A 16,634-nucleotide genomic window follows, 5' to 3' on the forward strand; every position below is an offset into this window, starting at 1 on the left:
AGTTGTGGGTGTAAGAGGCTATATATCGATCTGTATGAACAGCAGTTTAATTATTACAAATTCATTGTGTTTGGAATTTAAGGTTTACTTTAACAATCTCCGCCCACTCTGTTGTTGTGGAGATTTCAAACAAATTTATGACAAAGAACGGCTCCATGCTGGAACCAAGGCTCCAAGCAGAGCCAATCAACAGGCTGTACACTTGCCTTTTCTGAATGGGGGGAAAAGAAAAGAAATGGGGCAGAGAAATTTAACAGTGTTCTGTGTTGGTTTGAAGAGCGGCTCAGTTTCATGTAATTCTGTGACAGTAACAGTGACCCAGCTGGTGCTGAGTTCTACATGCGTGCTGGGAATTGAACACAGCCCCTTCGCCACTTTGCCGACAAGCGCCGAGTAATCACACTCTGAGGCTCGGTGCTGCCAATTAATTTAACCTCGCTTTCTCCTGGAACACACACACTCCCAGGACAGAAGGAGCCACGTGACACACAGCTGCAACTGTAATGAGTCTTGTTTTGTGTTGGGAGAATGAGGGGGGATCTGTGTGAATGTCTATTTATGGGCATTATGTGGGTTGTAGGTGGGTGAGGGTCAGCATCTCCGTGTCTGTGGATTCTTTCCACACTATTCTGCGTGGAACCTAATAATAGTGGGGCATAATGATTTCCCTCCAACAAAATATACAACTTACATGAAACTAGAGGACCAATGAGAGGACCTAGTCAGGAGGATTTAACCCATGGGGGTGTTAGATTTATTAATAGAAAAAAACAAGCAATGTCCCATTTGTATACAAAATATACTCTGTCTTGGGGACTGAAACGGCTCCAAATAGTAGGAATGAATGATACTAGGAAAATGGTTGGTTGATTTCTTGGTACTGACTGAGCTTTTAGGCACAGTCCACAAGATTTGAATAGGGTTAGGTCAGGGTTTGGGGTAAGCCATTCCAGAAGTTTAATGTTAGCTACTGCATGTATTTCAAAACCAGTTTTGATCTTTAGGATTATTGTTCTATTAGAAAGGCCAACTGTGCCCAAGTTTCAACCATCCAACTGTTCATTTGGGGTGAAGTTTAGAATTTGGAGGTAGTCCTAGAACTTCATTATTCAATGTAGCACTGTGCAATGTAGCACTGTGCAATGTAGCACTAGCAGCAAAATAGCTCCAGAGCAATGATCAATTATTTTTGCTCTGGGGATGCTTTCAGTTCATGGCATTAATGGGTTTTGTGTTATTTCTGAACATCCTAGCCAATTTCCTCTCATTTGATAGATCTAAATAATTTGTATTAATAACTTAATGACTCCAGGAGGCCTTCCAACTTGTGTAAATCTACAATTCTTTATTTATTGCTGTCAAATAAATCCCCCCAAATGACCTTGGCCTTGTTAAGTTAAAATAGACTGTAGAACCCTGAGCTCCTCTTCATGAATCGCTACCTTATCGTGGTGGAGGGGTTTGTGTGTCCCGGGGATCTCAGGGGCTATGTTGTCTGGGGGCTTTTGCCCCCTGGTAGGGTCTCCCATGGCAAATTGGTCCTGGGTGAGGGACCAGACAAAGAGCGATTCAGAAAACCCTTATGGAGAAAACATCGAGGGAACAGTTTACCCTGCCCGGGATAGGGTTACCGGGGCCCCGCCCTGGAGCCAGGCCCGGGGAGGGTGCCCGAGGGCGAGCGTCTGGTGGCTGGGCCTTAGTCCATGGGGCCCGGCTGGGCACAGCCCGAAAAGGGGATATGGGCCCATCCTCCCGCAGGCCCACCACCCACAGGAGGCGCCTTAGGGGTCAGGTGCATTGTGTGCTGGGCGGCGGCCAGGAGCGGAAACCCTGGCAGACTGATACCCGGCTGCCAAGACTGGCAGTTGGGACATGGAATGTCACCTCTCTGGTGGGGAAGGAGCCTGAGTTAGTGTGTGATGTTGAGAGGTACCGGCTAGATATAGTCGGGCTCACCTCAACGCATGGCTTGGGCTCTGGAACCAGTCTCCTGGATAGGGGCTGGACTCTGTCTCAGTCTGGAGTTGCCCCCGGTGAGAGGCGGTGGGCTGGGGTGGGTATTCTAATATCCCCTCGGCTTGCTGCCGGTACGTTGGGGTTTTTCCCGGTGGATGAGAGGGTTTGTTCCCTGCGCCTTAGGGTCGGGGAACAGGTCCTGACTGTCATCTGCGCTTATGTGCCGAGTGGCAGTTCGGAGTACCCAGCCTTCTTAGAGTCCCTGGGTGGGGTGCTGGAAGGCGCTCCACCTGGAGACTCTGTTGTCCTACTGGGAGACTTCAATGCTCACGTAGGTAATGACAGCGAGACCTGGAGGGGCGTGATTGGGAGGAACGGCCTACCTGATCTGAACCCGAGTGGTGTTTTGTTATTGGACTTCTGTGCTTCTCACAGTTTGGCCATAACGAACACCTTGTTCGAACATAAGAGTGTCCATAAGTGCACGTGGCACCAGGACGCTCTAGACCGCAGGTCGATGATCGATTTTGTAATCGTATCACCAGACCGGCGACCATATGTTCTGGACACTTGGGTAAAGAGAGGGGCTGAGCTGTCAACTGATCACCACCTGGTGGTGAGTTGGATCAGGTGGTGCGGGAGGACGGTGGACAGACCTGGTGCACCTAAACCCGTAGTGAGGGTGTGCTGGGAACGTCTAGCAGAGGCTGCAGTCCGCGAGATCTTCAACACACACCTCCGGCAGAGCTGGGGACATTGAGTCCCCATTGCCGAAGCTACTGCATTGAGCTGTGGTTGCAAGGTGGTTGGCGTGGTGGTAATCCCCAAACGAAATGGTGGACACCAGAGGTGAGGGGAGCCACCAGGCTGAAGAGGGAGTCCTATCGGGCTTGGTTAGCCTGTGGTACTGGAAAGGAGAGTTCGTCCGCTAGTCGAACCTTGGATACAGGAGGAACAATGCGGTTTTCGTCCTGGTCGCGGAACACTGGACCAGCTCTTTATCCTCTCAAGGATACTTGAGGGTGCATGGGAGTTTGCCCAACCAGTCTACATGTGTTTTGTGGACTTGGAGAAGGCATTCGACCGTGTCCCTCGGGGTGTCCTGTGGGAGGTGCTGCGGGAGTATGGGGTGTCTGGCCCATTGTTACGGGCCATTCGATCCCTATACAACCGTTGCAAGAGCTTGGTTCGCATTGGCGGCAATAAGTCGGACTTGTTCCCGGTGGGTGATGGGCTCCGCCAGGGCTGCCCTTTGTCACCGATTCTGTTCATAATTTTTATGGACAGGATTTCTAGGCGCAGCCAAGGGGTGGAGGGCTTTCACTTTGGTGGCCTCAGAATCTCATCTCTGCTTTTCGCGGATGATGTGGTTCTGTTGGCTTCATCGGGTGAAGGCCTCCAGCTCACACTGGAACGGTTCGCAGCCGAGTGTGAAGCAGCGGGAACGAGGATCAGCACCTCCAAATCTGAGGCCAAGTTGTTAGGATGCCTGGGTCGTTGACCCAGGGTTGTTGAGTTTATTATATTATTTATAATTTCTAGTCTTTGGTTTCTTTGAGTTCTGTCTTATGGTTTATGTCTCTGTCTTCTCTAGTTGCTCTGTCTCCCCTGTCAGCTGTATCCCCTTGTCTAGTTCGCGTCTCTGTGTATCCTTAGTTGCTATATCCCCGTTTCCAGTCAGTCTCTGTTCCCTCTGTTGCAGTGCGTGCGAGTCTGTGTCTTTAGTTCAGTCTGTGTCAGGTTTACTGTTTTATTTTGAAGGTCCTTGTCTGAGGTTAATGTATCTGGTTTCGCTTCCCCTTGTCTCGTTAGGCCTGATTTGCCCCAGCTGTGTTTCCCTCCTGTTACCCATTCCCTGATTGCTCCCTCTGTGTATTTAAGCCCTGTGTTTCTCTGTGTCTGTGTCGCGATCTACCGCTTACCTAGCTGTGTGTTCTGTCAGTTTTCCGATGTAAGTTTATTTTGATTTTTTCCCCCAGTTATGTTATATTTGAGTTTAACATTAAAGCTGTTTTGAGTTCACATCTGGCTCCGGAGTCTGCACCTTGGGTCCTATTCCTGTCTGCACACAGCCACTCATAACACATGGTTCTCAGCCGGAAAAGGGTGGAGTGCCAACTCCGGGTCGGGGATGAGTTCCTGCCCCAAGTGGAGGAGTTCAAGTATCTCGGGGTCTTTTTCGCGAGTGATGGGAGAAGGGAGCCGGAGATCGACAGACGGATTGGTGCGGCGGCTGCAGTGATGCGGACGCTGCACCGGTCCGTCGTGGTGAAGAGGGAGCTGAGTGTAAAAGTGAAGCTCTCAATTTACCGGTCGATCTACGTCCCTACCCTCACCTATGGCCACGAGCTGTGGGTAGTGACCGAAAAAACGAGATCGCGGATACAAGCGGCGGAAATGAGCTTCCTCCGAAGGGTGGCTGGCCTCTCCCTTAGAGATGGGGTGAGAAGTTCAGCCATCCGGGAGGGGCTCAGAGTAGAGCCGCTGCTCCTCCACATCGAAAGGAGCCAGCTGAGGTGGTTCGGGCATCTGACAAGGATGCCTCCTGGGCGCCTCCTGGGGTTGGTGTTCCGGGCATGTGCCACCGAGAGGAGGCCCCCGGGGCAGACCCAGGACACGCTGGAGAGATTATATCTCTCGGCTGGCCTGGGAACGCCTTGGTGTTCCCCCCGATAAGCTGGAGGAGGTGGCTGGGGAGAGGGAGGTCTGGGCTTCTCTGCTTAGGCTGCTGCCCCCGCGACCCGGCCCCGGATAAAGCGGATGAAGATGGATGGAACCCTGAGCACCACTTTTTAAGATTTAAGTGAATGTATGTAAATGTTTGAGCCTAAATATTGAATACTTGTTTTTTATATGCTGTGCAATCATCCTAAAAAAAAATAAATAAAAATAAATAAAACAGTTCAAAGAAATTATTAAAAAGCCCAAATTACCACGGGGGAAAAAAAAAGAAAAAATACAAAACAATATAAGTCATGCTTTAATTAGAAATAGTGAATTATTTATCATTAATTAGAACATAATAATGAAGAATATCACTAGATGTTTTCCCTTTACTATCTAATAAGCCATGTGCAAACTTTATCTTAAGCATGACTGTGATAAAAATGATTTCTTCGCCAAATAGCAAACCTAAATGTTCTTACAACAGTTAAAAATATTTGCAGTTAGTTGTCTCAGCCAGACATGAACTCACATACTCACACACATCCATATGCAGGCTGTCAAAGACTGTCAATAGTCTGAGAGCATCTCGTCCTTCAGCACTCACACTCCAAACAGTAACATCTGAATAATGATTTCTCACTGAACACAAAGGCTGGTGTACTACAGGTCAACACCAATGAAAATCCAAGCAAACACAGGCCCACTCTGCATCAGCGTCACTCTAGCTCACCGACGCCAAACTGTGAAACTCAAAGTCCAAGCACCACACATATAACAGACTAGTCACGGGTACTGCTTCTTTATATTTTAAGTATCATTACTCAAATTCAGTTACCATGGTGACACTTGAGGAGGTGTTTCTGCCCTTGCCATAGGAAAAAAAAAAGGTAATTGGTAGTCTGAGTTTGTTTCCGTGGCAACAATAACTAAGCCCTATGGTCTTTTCCCTTTTTTCTTTTCTTCCTCTTTCTTTCCTTTCTGTTGTCTGTGAATAAAGGTAAATGTGGACCTGTCCTCCTTGTTGGACAGTGAAGACAAGAAGTCTAAGAATAAGAGGGGAGTCCTGCCCAAACACGCCACCAACATCATGCGCTCCTGGCTCTTCCAGCATCTCATGGTGAGACGCAGGCAGACATTTACACTGTGTTTGAGGGCAAGACTTTTCAGTGTTTAACATAATTATGGTGCGGCACATTCCATTTTAACAGCTGGAAACTGCTTGAAAACTGAAATGTCGTTTCCTACTTCTTGCAGCACCCATATCCAACAGAAGATGAGAAAAGACAGATTGCAGCACAAACAAGTCTGACTCTCTTGCAAGTAAACAACTGGTAAGATTTTGTAATCCCAAAAAGGCCTCATGTTGCATGTGTAAAAGCAAAACACGGCTTCATATTTTTATTTAAAAAAGTAAGACAAAGTTTTCTTTAGACATAGACATATACGCTTTATTAATCCGACGCAAGGGAAATTCGTTTTGTGAAGATATTTTAGAGATATTTTAGAAAATTATTAATTGAAATAAATGAAAAATAGTGTACAAAAAAGCCAAAATGCTATTATATGCACACATTTATATAAATAGCTAAAATGCAGTGGAAGTGATAATGTATACATATGCATTTTTTAAACAGTATTTATCCTGTGTGGGTATTATATAGTCTGACTGCTGTCAGGATGAAGGACCTGTGACAGTGATCTGTCCTACTGCTGAGGGACCTGTTCAGGGTCCCCACAGTCTTTTAGAAGTGTTGTCCATAATAGACATCAGTTTGACTAACATCCTCCTCTCACCCACTTCCTCTGTGGAGTCTAGCGCACTGGCTCTCTTCATCAGCGTTTTAATCCATGTACTGTTTCTCCCCAGCAGACAACCATATAAAAGCTTGGAGTAGCAATCACTGTGTCATAAAAGGTCCTACATACACTAAAAGACCTCAGCCTGCACATCAGATCGAACAAACTTTGGCCCTTCTTCTACAGAGCATGAATGTTAAGCTTTAAATTGAACTTGACTATGCTGGCATATCCGAGTACATCATTGATACAGTGGCACCATCTCCTGGTTGTATACACCAAGTACATGTGGAACAACCTCTCCCTCTCTCCCTCTCTCTCTTCTTGTTTCTTGTGTTCCTTTTTCCTGATACTGCTACCACTTGGCATCGCTATATCTATCACTACAGCTGTCATTACCAGTGTGTCTGTATCTGGAAATCCCACAGGATCTTTGCTCAACCTTCTGAGATATAGAGGAGACCATACTCAGCACAAATGTACAACTATACAATGCCAGCCACTTAGTTATGGCATTTCATGTATACTCTACCTAGTAGTATCTTACACCCTGCTGTTATGTCCAGAATTGTCTCAGGAGCATCTTTACACCTCCACCTGGGGTCTTTTCTGCTGTGATAGACCCCAGCCTCTATGGATCTTGTGCTTAGAGCTTGTTCCTGTGCTGCCATGATTAGTGCTATCTTTCAGTCCAGCTTTCTCCACAAGTAGAATTTCACAGTGTCAGCCACTTCTATCTTCCCATGGTACTGTGGAGGGTCCTGACTTTCAGTCTATCCTTAGAGAGAGAGAGAGAAAGAGAGAAAAAAATAAATAAAGACAATTTGATATAAAAGTGCATTAAAATTTTTCATTAGGGTATGGTTTAATCAAATGATAACATTTTGAAGTGTTGATGGTCATATTCAAAGTTTTGTGTGTACTTGTTTTTCATTTTATGTCTTCCTTAAATCTCGGTACTGTTTAGTAGAACTAATTAGATATGTGAAAGACATGCAGAGTAATTAAGTTGGATTCATAGGTGTTACTTTTCCTAATATGACTTCTTTGGTATTTTCACAGGTTCATCAATGCTCGTCGACGTATCCTTCAGCCTATGTTAGATGCCAGTAATCCTGACCCAGCTCCTAAAGCGAAGAAGATGAAGTCCCAGCATCGTCCAACACAGCGCTTTTGGCCCGACTCTATTGTGGCTGGTGTATTGCAGACGCACAGATCTCAGACAGGAAGCAACTCAGACAGTATGCCAACAGTTACATTTTCCAAGAAAAGCAAAGCAAAGCAAACAGCTTTCTTTGGGCATTAAATAATCCTTTACTTTTTAATTTTTCTTTAATGTCTTCTTGATTTTTGTTTTGTAAAGCACTTTGAGTGCTCCAAGAGAGTAGAAAAGTGCCATATAAGAACTATTTACCATTTACCAGCCATAGATGCTTACTTGTAATTTAAAGATCACAAATAGCTCTTTCTAGCTATACATGAACATTTAAATTTTTACATGTCATCTCTTAAAATATAGTTGAAATATAGTGTTTGGAAAAATATTTTTATACACAATCAATTATAGTAGTAGAAACAGTAAAAACAAACAGCAGAAACACAGCAGCCGTCAACTGTGGCTGTTATGGGATACAGTCTAAATTTAATGTCTGTGATTTTGCTTGCTTGACTATGATGTGTTTGTCCTACAGTGATCACTATAGCTATGATATGTACTTGAATTTGGAGGGAATATTGATAAACGGTAAAATTGTACACATTGTACAAAAAAATAAACAAACTAAAAGCGTGTCTGCTTGAATCCAAACCACTAGATGGCACTATTACCACTCTTTTGTTTAATTTTTTTTAGACTATCAGTTTCTTTAAAAATGTGTCCTAAATCAATCAATAGCTCAGCCTGCACTCATGTGTACAAACAAGTCTCTTGAGAATAGTTTTCTTTTACTGCTACACGGTAGGCTGTAGACCTCAGTTACTTATGCAATTTGTTATCTCCTGTCACAGTACTGCAGCTGGTACGAGTATAGACAAGTAAAAGAAAGCTTCCCTACTGGAGTGCAAATATAGATAAAAGGCAGGGTAAGAATTAATTTCAGTGGCAGACAAAGTCTACGTAACGTTTTGCAAGGTAAAATTGATCAAACTGGTGTGTAGGATCCCATATGGAAAAGCAATAGAAAAAACTTATAAAAGACTTGCATAAGATTTGGCCTACTTCATATAGTGAATCATATAAGGCTTATATGATTTACTCATGAAAGTGGCCACTTTCTCATTACTTTCAGATATTGTTTTAGGAAGTATCCAAAACATACAAGTTTCATTTATATAATTTTTCAAGGGATCTTATATCTGTTGTCACTCTTGTATGCTTTTCATACAAGTTTCACACAAGACAGATACAAACTTTATAAGATTTATATATATCTTTTCCATATGGGATGGTTTTTTTCAGGTGGCTCCCAAAATTGAGTCTCTGGCCCTGTAGCCACTCTGAATATTGGCTAAGTGAAATTTCTAAATAATACTGAAGCATGCACAGACAAATAAAAAGGTCTATCTTCCTCTGCCTACATTATTATTTTTTAAATGTATCTGTCACATTATAACCCCTCTTCTCCCTACCCTCTTTCTGGCCTCGCTTCAGACCCACTGAGTATGGACAGTCTCCAGTCACTATCCTCAGATTCAGCCACCCTGGCCATGCAGCAAGCCATGCTCGGAGCCGATGACTCAATGGACGGCACTGAGGAAGAGGATGAAGAGGAGGAGGAAGAGGAGGAGGAAGGCATAGAGGAGGACGATGAGGAAGAGGATGGAGAGGAGGAAGATGACAGGGGGAGGCAGCTGTCCAGCCAGGGAGTGGGAAGGAGAGATCTTAGCATGGAGCACAGAGAGGAACTGGAGTAGTCTGCCAGGGGCAACTGACAGACTTTATGAACGCTGATCTCAGTTGTGAACTTAATACAGCCTCATTGAAACTCAAATAGTACGCCTCTAATGCCGAGTGACTCTAGAGAGCATTTACGCACGTATTAGTTCTTTACCACAGACTCTAATCAAACACAATGACCATCATGTTTATAGGAAAAATATTAGTTTAATGCTGAATTGTGTTATTGCATTTTAACACAGTATGTTCCTATGTAGTGAACTCATGAACTTTCTGGAGAGTAGCACATTTTTATAGCTCTGGTTATTTATGGAGAGGAATGACACAGGAACTAATAGGTTTGAAATTGAGTACGTTTAAAAGCAGCATTTAAAGATGTTTGGTGCTTTTACAGGAACTGATTCTTTTTTCTTTTTTTGAAACAAACAATGAGGAAAAGCATTACATGGATTAAAGAACTGAAAATCTCTTTTGACTGTATGTTTTAGCAACTACTTAATTGAATGTAATATTTTGTCATCTGAAATTAGTTACTAAAAGGGCTGCAGCCGTTTTTATCAGTTTTTTTTTCATCTGAAAGTGCCCTTTATTTTCAATTGACAGACCACAGTTTCACTTTGCAGCTAATGTGTCATTTCACTTCCTAAAATAAGAGTGAGAAGACAAAATAAAGGAAAGGATGTGTGTGTAATACATTTCAAATATTTGTTGAAGTGACTGCTGGCTTCCACTCTGGGACATCATTCACACGTTTTAAATGACTCATAGGTTCTCAGGTTTAACAGCACTCTCATCTGACATGTTTCTTCCTCATGAGCAAAACACTTGACTTACTGCTGCCGCATGACTTTTACAACACTCTTGGTTTATTTTCTCTCTCCCCATGAGCAAAAACAGCTGTACTAAACCAGTGTATACTGACTGCACATATAGTATGTATATTGGATTTTTCCTATGTTTGTATTCTGGTGTTGAGGGTTTGCATATTTATTCAATTTTTTGTGTGTAGCTTCAGACTTCATGTTGTCCATGACATTTTCTGGATAAGGGTGTTGAAAAAGCAGGTGGCCATGCACATATGTACCTAACTCCAACCACCAACTCTTTGAAAACTACTTGCGTATTTCTGTGACCTTGATCAGTTCTGTCAGAGATCAAGAGCGTGCTGGTCATACAGACTCAACACTGAGAGAAATCACGCAGAGATGCCTAGTGACTTTGGAAAAAAATGTCATGTACTGACACTGACTTCTTTTTGATGGAAGACATTTTTGAGAAAAACATAAAAAAGGGAAGAGACTCAGTAGTAACCTATCTTTCCATTTTATGTGAAGGCTTTTAAAGAAGCTGTGAATCGATTTCAGCCCCCTGTTTTGTATTAAAACAAATGGAATCACTCATCTCTAATGTGAAGATGTCTAGAAAAAGAAAAAAACTGTTATATTGAATGTTCTGAGTGTTCATTGTGAAGTATCTTTCCTGTTATTCTTCTTTTTTTTTTTAACTTTTTAAAAAGTTTTAAATGAATCTTCCAGAGCAAGCAACAGACTAGGGGAATATTTCTGTTTCATTTGTAAACTTTGTTGTTGTCATAATCTATTGTGTTTCAATAGATCACTTTTAATAATTAAACATGTAAAGGTACTGATTTTGACTCGTGGAAGTTCTGCATTTGTTTGAGCTGAGCAAACACATGCAGGGCTCTGACTTTTCATAGAGGGAGGCAGTTTGATTCATTAATATTTCGATACAATAACCTGTAAATCATTTTTACAAAAGAGAGTATAACATTTCTTCACCATCCTCACAATAATTTTCAGATTACAAATTCTAATTATTGGTTAACTTCTCCCACTTGCCTGTCCTATCATGTATAGCCTTCCACCCACTCGTTATATCTCAAGCCTGTGATTTAACTCGCTGGAAAATGCCCACCCAAATGCTCGCCCACCTTCTCAGCCAGCTACCATAAACAAACCCACAATCTCCTGAATTGTGGCCTCTTTGAGTAAATCACTGTATTGCTTTTTTTTTTTTTTTTTTTTGACATGGCTTATATATGTAATTGCCTTCCTGCATTGTTTTCAACCTCACCATAGAAGGTCAAACTCTAATTGCATCACTTAAATCTCTGTTATTGTTCACCTTTGTTACTCCACCTTTAGCCATATTTTATGGCACGAGAAATGTGAACTATAGCAGTCACATAGGACCTACTTAGCAGAGGTAACATGTAGTGAGATGATTAGCTACTTGACTTTTTTTTTTTTTTGAGGGAGCAATGGTCAAAATGCATGGGAGAGGAAATATGTGGGAGGGAAGACACAGCCATATTTACACAAGTGGTCTAATAAAAAAGTGCTTCAGACATTATAGCATTTGTTCAATAATTATTCTGCATGGAGTTCATGCGCAACACATTAGATGAGTACAATAGCCAGAGGTCTTTTCTGAACAGTGCAAATACCAATTTGAGAGCAAGTGGAATCAAATGTGAATGTAAGAATCTAGATAGATTCATTTGAATTTATCATAGAATGGATGGATATAGCTACAGTAGAAGTATTGCCTATATGTATATGTGGTGGAAGCCTGTAACAGTCCATATATGCAAATCAATCATCCAATCTGGGTGTAATGGTAAATTGACTGATTCTTATATAGCACTTATATAGCACTTTTCTACTCTCTTGTAGTGGATTAGTATCTTGCCCAAGGATATTTGGCACACAGACTTGAGCAGCTAGGAATTGAACTGCTAACCTTCCAATGAGTAAATTACATATTCTCCTTCTCCATGGATAAATGAACCAGCTGCTAAGTATTGGGCCTTTGCTAACCAAAAGCCCAAAAGTCCTGATCCCTAAGGTTCCCCAGAAGGGACCTGTCTCAGCACAACATGGAAGCTCCTGTCAGCCATCATAGTGGCTAAGTTGAACTGCCACATGGGTCAATACTAATACAGGACACAGAAGAGAATTGGCAGAAATGCAAGAGGAGCAAAACATCAGCAACTGGTAGAGTGAGCAGTTGGTTGAGACTGTAAGACCAGACTGACCAACCTGTGCACTGCCTAGATTGACTACAAGAAAGCCTCAACTACAACTCAATGCACATACATGGATTCGGGAAAATTTAGAAGTATAGAAAATCAACAGGACTCTTAGAGTATCAGGATTTCAATTGGGATGTGGCAAACAACACTAGAGGTGGACTTCAAGCCAATAACACAAGTCACCATCAAATGACAAGGAACAAGGAAGTGCTCTACCCCCACTGTTGTTCTGCATAGGCCTCCCTCTTCAGTAAGATCATTAATAAGAATGGCTTAGATACCGACTACAGAATGGTGCATTTGTTAGCCACCTCCCTTACATGGCATGGAATATCAGATGCCAGACCACCTTAACTGGCTCCTTTCAATGTGGAAGGAGTAGCAGCTCTACTTATAGCCCCTACCAGATGGCTGAACTCCCCCATCCACCCTTCAGGGAAAGCTCATTTCCACCTCTTGTATCCACAATCTCGTTATTTTTGCCACTACCTAAAGCTGGTGACCATAGGTGACCAGGGCATAGATTTACTGGTAAGTCAAGAGCTTCACTTTTACCTTCAGCCCTCTCTTTACCATAATGGATAGGTCCAGCATCCACATCACTGCAGCTACAGCACCAATCCATCTAACAATCTCCCCGTCCCCTCTCCCCCCACTTGCAAACCCCAACAAACTCCTAGGGCAGCAACTTGTCCCTAACCTGGAGTGGGCACTCCACCCTTTTCCCACTGAGGACCATGGCCTCAGACTTGGAGGTGCCATCTCATTTCTGCCGCTTCACACTCGGCTGTGAATGACTCCAGTGAGCTGGAGGCCACCACCTGATTTGTGCTTTTTGCAGATGATGTGGTTCTGTAGAGGTGAGATTCTGAGACCACCCAAGTTCATCAAATTGTGTCACCAATTCTTCATAATTTTTATGAACAAAGGGCAGTCCTGGCAGAGTCCAACACCCACCGGGAACAAGTGTGGCTAATTACTTCCTATGTGTACCAAGCTCTTGCAACAGTTGTATAAGGATCCAATGGCTCGGAGCAACCGCCCTGACAGACACCTGTCGGTACCAACCACCATACTCCCGAAGCATCTCTCACAGAATTCTCCAACTGACATGGTCGAAGTCCACAAAACACATGTTGACTAGTTGGGCAAACTCCCATTCATGCTCAAGTACCCTCAAGAGGGTAAAGAGCTGATGCAGTGTTTTGCACCTACCCTCCTGTATCTGAGGTTCAAATAATGGGCGGGGAGACTAAGGAGTGTGATCCTCTTGTAGTTGAAGCACACGCCTCTGGCCCCCCTTCGCGAAGAGGGGAACCACCAACCATAAGATACCGCCCTTTATCTCGACGCAACATTATAGAGGCGTGTCAACCTTGACAGGCTATAGCATCCAGCACCTTTAGGAACTCAGGGCAAACCTCATACACCAAAGAGTTATTTAACTTCTTCAGTGACCTCATCGCCGGTGATGGATGTGTTGTCCCCTTTGTCCCCAGACTTTGCTTTCCCTACAGAAGACGTGTCAGTGGGATCGAGGTCTTCAAAGTATTCCTTCCACTGCCTGACAATATCCTCAGTTGAAGTAAGCAACGGTCCACCTGTACCATACATTGTGCAGGTAAAACACCGCTTTCCCCTCCTGAGTCACCTGAGGGTCTGCCAGAAACTCATCGACACAGTCCTACAGTCTTTTTCCATAGACTCTTTAAACTCCTCCCACACCCGAGTTTTTGCTTCAGCCACTGCTCAAGCCACGTTCCGCTTGGCCTGTTGGTACCAACCAGCTTTTGACCACGACTCAGAGTAAAAATGGTCCATTCATACTCAATGTCCCCATTCTCCCATGAAATGCAGTCTTAGCTCTGCTAAAGGTGGGAGTTGAAGATCTCACAGACCAAGGCCTCTACCAGACATTCCCAGTGCACCCTCAATATACATTTAGGTGAGCTAGGTCTGTCCAGCATCCTTCTCCACCACCTGATCCAACTCAGCCCCTTTCTTCACCGAGTATCCAGAACATACAGCCACCGGAACCATTCCTGAATGTACATGCAGGAGTCTCTAGGAGACTGGTCCCAGAATTATTCCACATCCCAGTCGCTACCCTCAGTAGCCAGTATCAGCCTGCCACGGTCTTCCCCCTTGGCTGCCGCCTGGCACACACTGTACTCGACCCCTACAGGACTACAGGAGCGTGGGCCCATGTTCCTTCTTCTTGCGCCAGCCTGGGCCCCATTGCCTAAAGGGGCCCAGGCACTCGCCCTTGGGCACCCTTCCAAGGCCCAGCTCCAGGGCAGAGCCCTAGTAACTCTATTCAGGCAGGATGAACTGTTCCCTAGACTTTTTACTCATAGGCGTCTTCTGATTTGCTTTTTGTCTGCTCCCTCACCGAGGACCAATTTGCCATGGGAAACCCCCTAACAATCTAGAGGGTGTGGGGAGCCACTGCCACGTCCTTCAGGGCATGAAGCAGGTATGGAGGAGATCAAAACTCCAGACATCCAGAGGCCCCCAGAACACAAGAGACCAAGGAAGACTAACAGAGGGGCAGCCGCGCCACTGTCCCAGAAAGAGCTGAGGAGAGTCCCAGATGAGGGCTCACTCAGCAGCCGCGGAGCAGAAGCCAGGGGGGGTTGCAGTGACGCGCCCGTGAGCTCCGCCAGCAGCCAGCTGTGCCTGAGTGACCGAGCCCCAGGCCGAGGGGCCGGGGGCACCCCACCTCCGGAGTGGCCCGAGCGAGCCCCAGGCTCCAGGCCCCGATAAGCGGCCGCCAAGGAGTGAGCCGGTGTGTACCTGGACGCCCATCCCCGGACACAAAGAACCACCAACGCACCGATGTCTGAGGGAGTCCGCCACCGGCAGGGGAAGTGGTGGGGGGAGATAGGCCTCCAAACCTTGGAGGGCCTGAGATGTCCCCAGAGAGGTGGCGTCTGATACCCAACCTGACATATAGACACAGACATACAGGCACACACAGATACAAACATCCATTCCCACCCTCATGCTCTCATATGCACTTACTCCACACTCAACCAACGTGGAGACAGACATAAAGAGACGCTGTACACACAATCACACTCCCCAAGCGTACTCTACGAACCGGGTCTAGGTACCCTTGCCCCTGGAGGGGGGAACTGCACCCAGACCCAGGTGGTGTTACCCTTTTCCCTGCGGTGGGGAGAAGCAGACCGCCCTGACTCTGCAGCAGCAGGGAGGCCCCACACTCCAGACCCCAGTCGGACGGCCAACTCCTCCTCCTAGCCCCCCCGCTCCACCAGGCCGCAGAGAACGGGGGTGTGTGAAGACTCCAAACCTCCCTCCGCCCGCTCATTGTAGTGTTGATGCATGTGTGTTCTAAGGTGCATTTAAAACCCAGGAGGGCATGGAGCTACCTGCCAGAGAGCAGCAGGTAAGCGCATAGCCCCTCCTGCTAGCCCTCAATGTCTACGTGTATTTAAAATTGAGAGGTGGGCAACGACGCCAGGGGTGAGGTGTACACCCTGATGGTAATTTGGATTCCGTGTATCGTGCCCACCCCCAAGATCCTATATGTATGTGTAATGAGAGTGTGAGTAATGTGAATGTCTAAGTTGTGGGATAAAATTGAGGCAGAGGCAGCCAGAAGGGGACAGAAGGGGGGATGCCTCCTCTGCACCCTGGTGACACACCCCTACTCCAAGGCCCTGCATGTGTGGGTGGTTGTGGTGGAGCGGGAAGAGGGAGGCAGCTGGAGATGGGGAGGGAAAGAAGGGACCCCTCCCTGGGGCCAGCTCCTCTGCTGACCCCAGTAGGCACCCCCATACTCCGCGACCCGCCAGGGAAAGGGTGGACCTTCTGCCGAGTAGCTGGCATACCAAAATTACTGCATGAACACACTGAAAACCAGGAGCTGACCAAAGAACCCAGAACAACTTCTAAAGAATTGCAGGCCTCACTTGAATGATTGTTGAATCATGATCCAACAATCAAAAGAAACCATGTAAAAATGTCATCCATGGGAGAGTTCCTAGGAGAAAACCACTGATGACCCAAAACAACATCTTGATTATTCACAAGATTTTTGGGACAATATTCTGTGAAAATGTCAAGACATGAAGCTGAACTTCTTGGAAGATGTGCGTCCTGTTATATCTGGTGTAAAACTAATTTCAGATGACCTCTAATTTTCTCCTTATAAATCTTAGAAATATGTTATCTGATTAGGATATGTCATTCAGTGTGCATACTAAATATGTGGGGCTGCTTTATCCTATTTGCACA

General features: G+C 45.1%; 1 protein-coding gene across 2 annotated transcripts in view; it reads left to right on the forward strand.

Annotated features, from left to right (window-relative positions):
* Positions 1 to 9,743, forward strand: part of LOC146623786 (homeobox protein PKNOX2-like) — a 103,740-nt gene extending 93,997 nt beyond the window's left edge. For both annotated transcript variants that reach the window (XM_085364291.1, XM_085364292.1), the window contains 4 exons: positions 5,621 to 5,740; positions 5,878 to 5,954; positions 7,483 to 7,661; positions 9,071 to 9,743. In XM_085364291.1, the coding sequence (XP_085220417.1) occupies positions 5,621 to 5,740; positions 5,878 to 5,954; positions 7,483 to 7,661; positions 9,071 to 9,333 (639 nt within the window). In that variant the 3' untranslated portion in view covers positions 9,334 to 9,743. The remainder of the gene's footprint in view (positions 1 to 5,620; positions 5,741 to 5,877; positions 5,955 to 7,482; positions 7,662 to 9,070) is intronic.
* Positions 9,744 to 16,634: the final 6,891 nt, after the last annotated feature.

Source organism: Diplotaxodon limnothrissa, linkage group LG10 (assembly GCF_057381915.1).
Source record: "Diplotaxodon limnothrissa isolate DT_005_m linkage group LG10, D_limnothrissa_male_GT1.1, whole genome shotgun sequence".
In the NCBI taxonomy this organism is placed as follows: Eukaryota; Metazoa; Chordata; class Actinopteri; order Cichliformes; family Cichlidae; genus Diplotaxodon; species Diplotaxodon limnothrissa.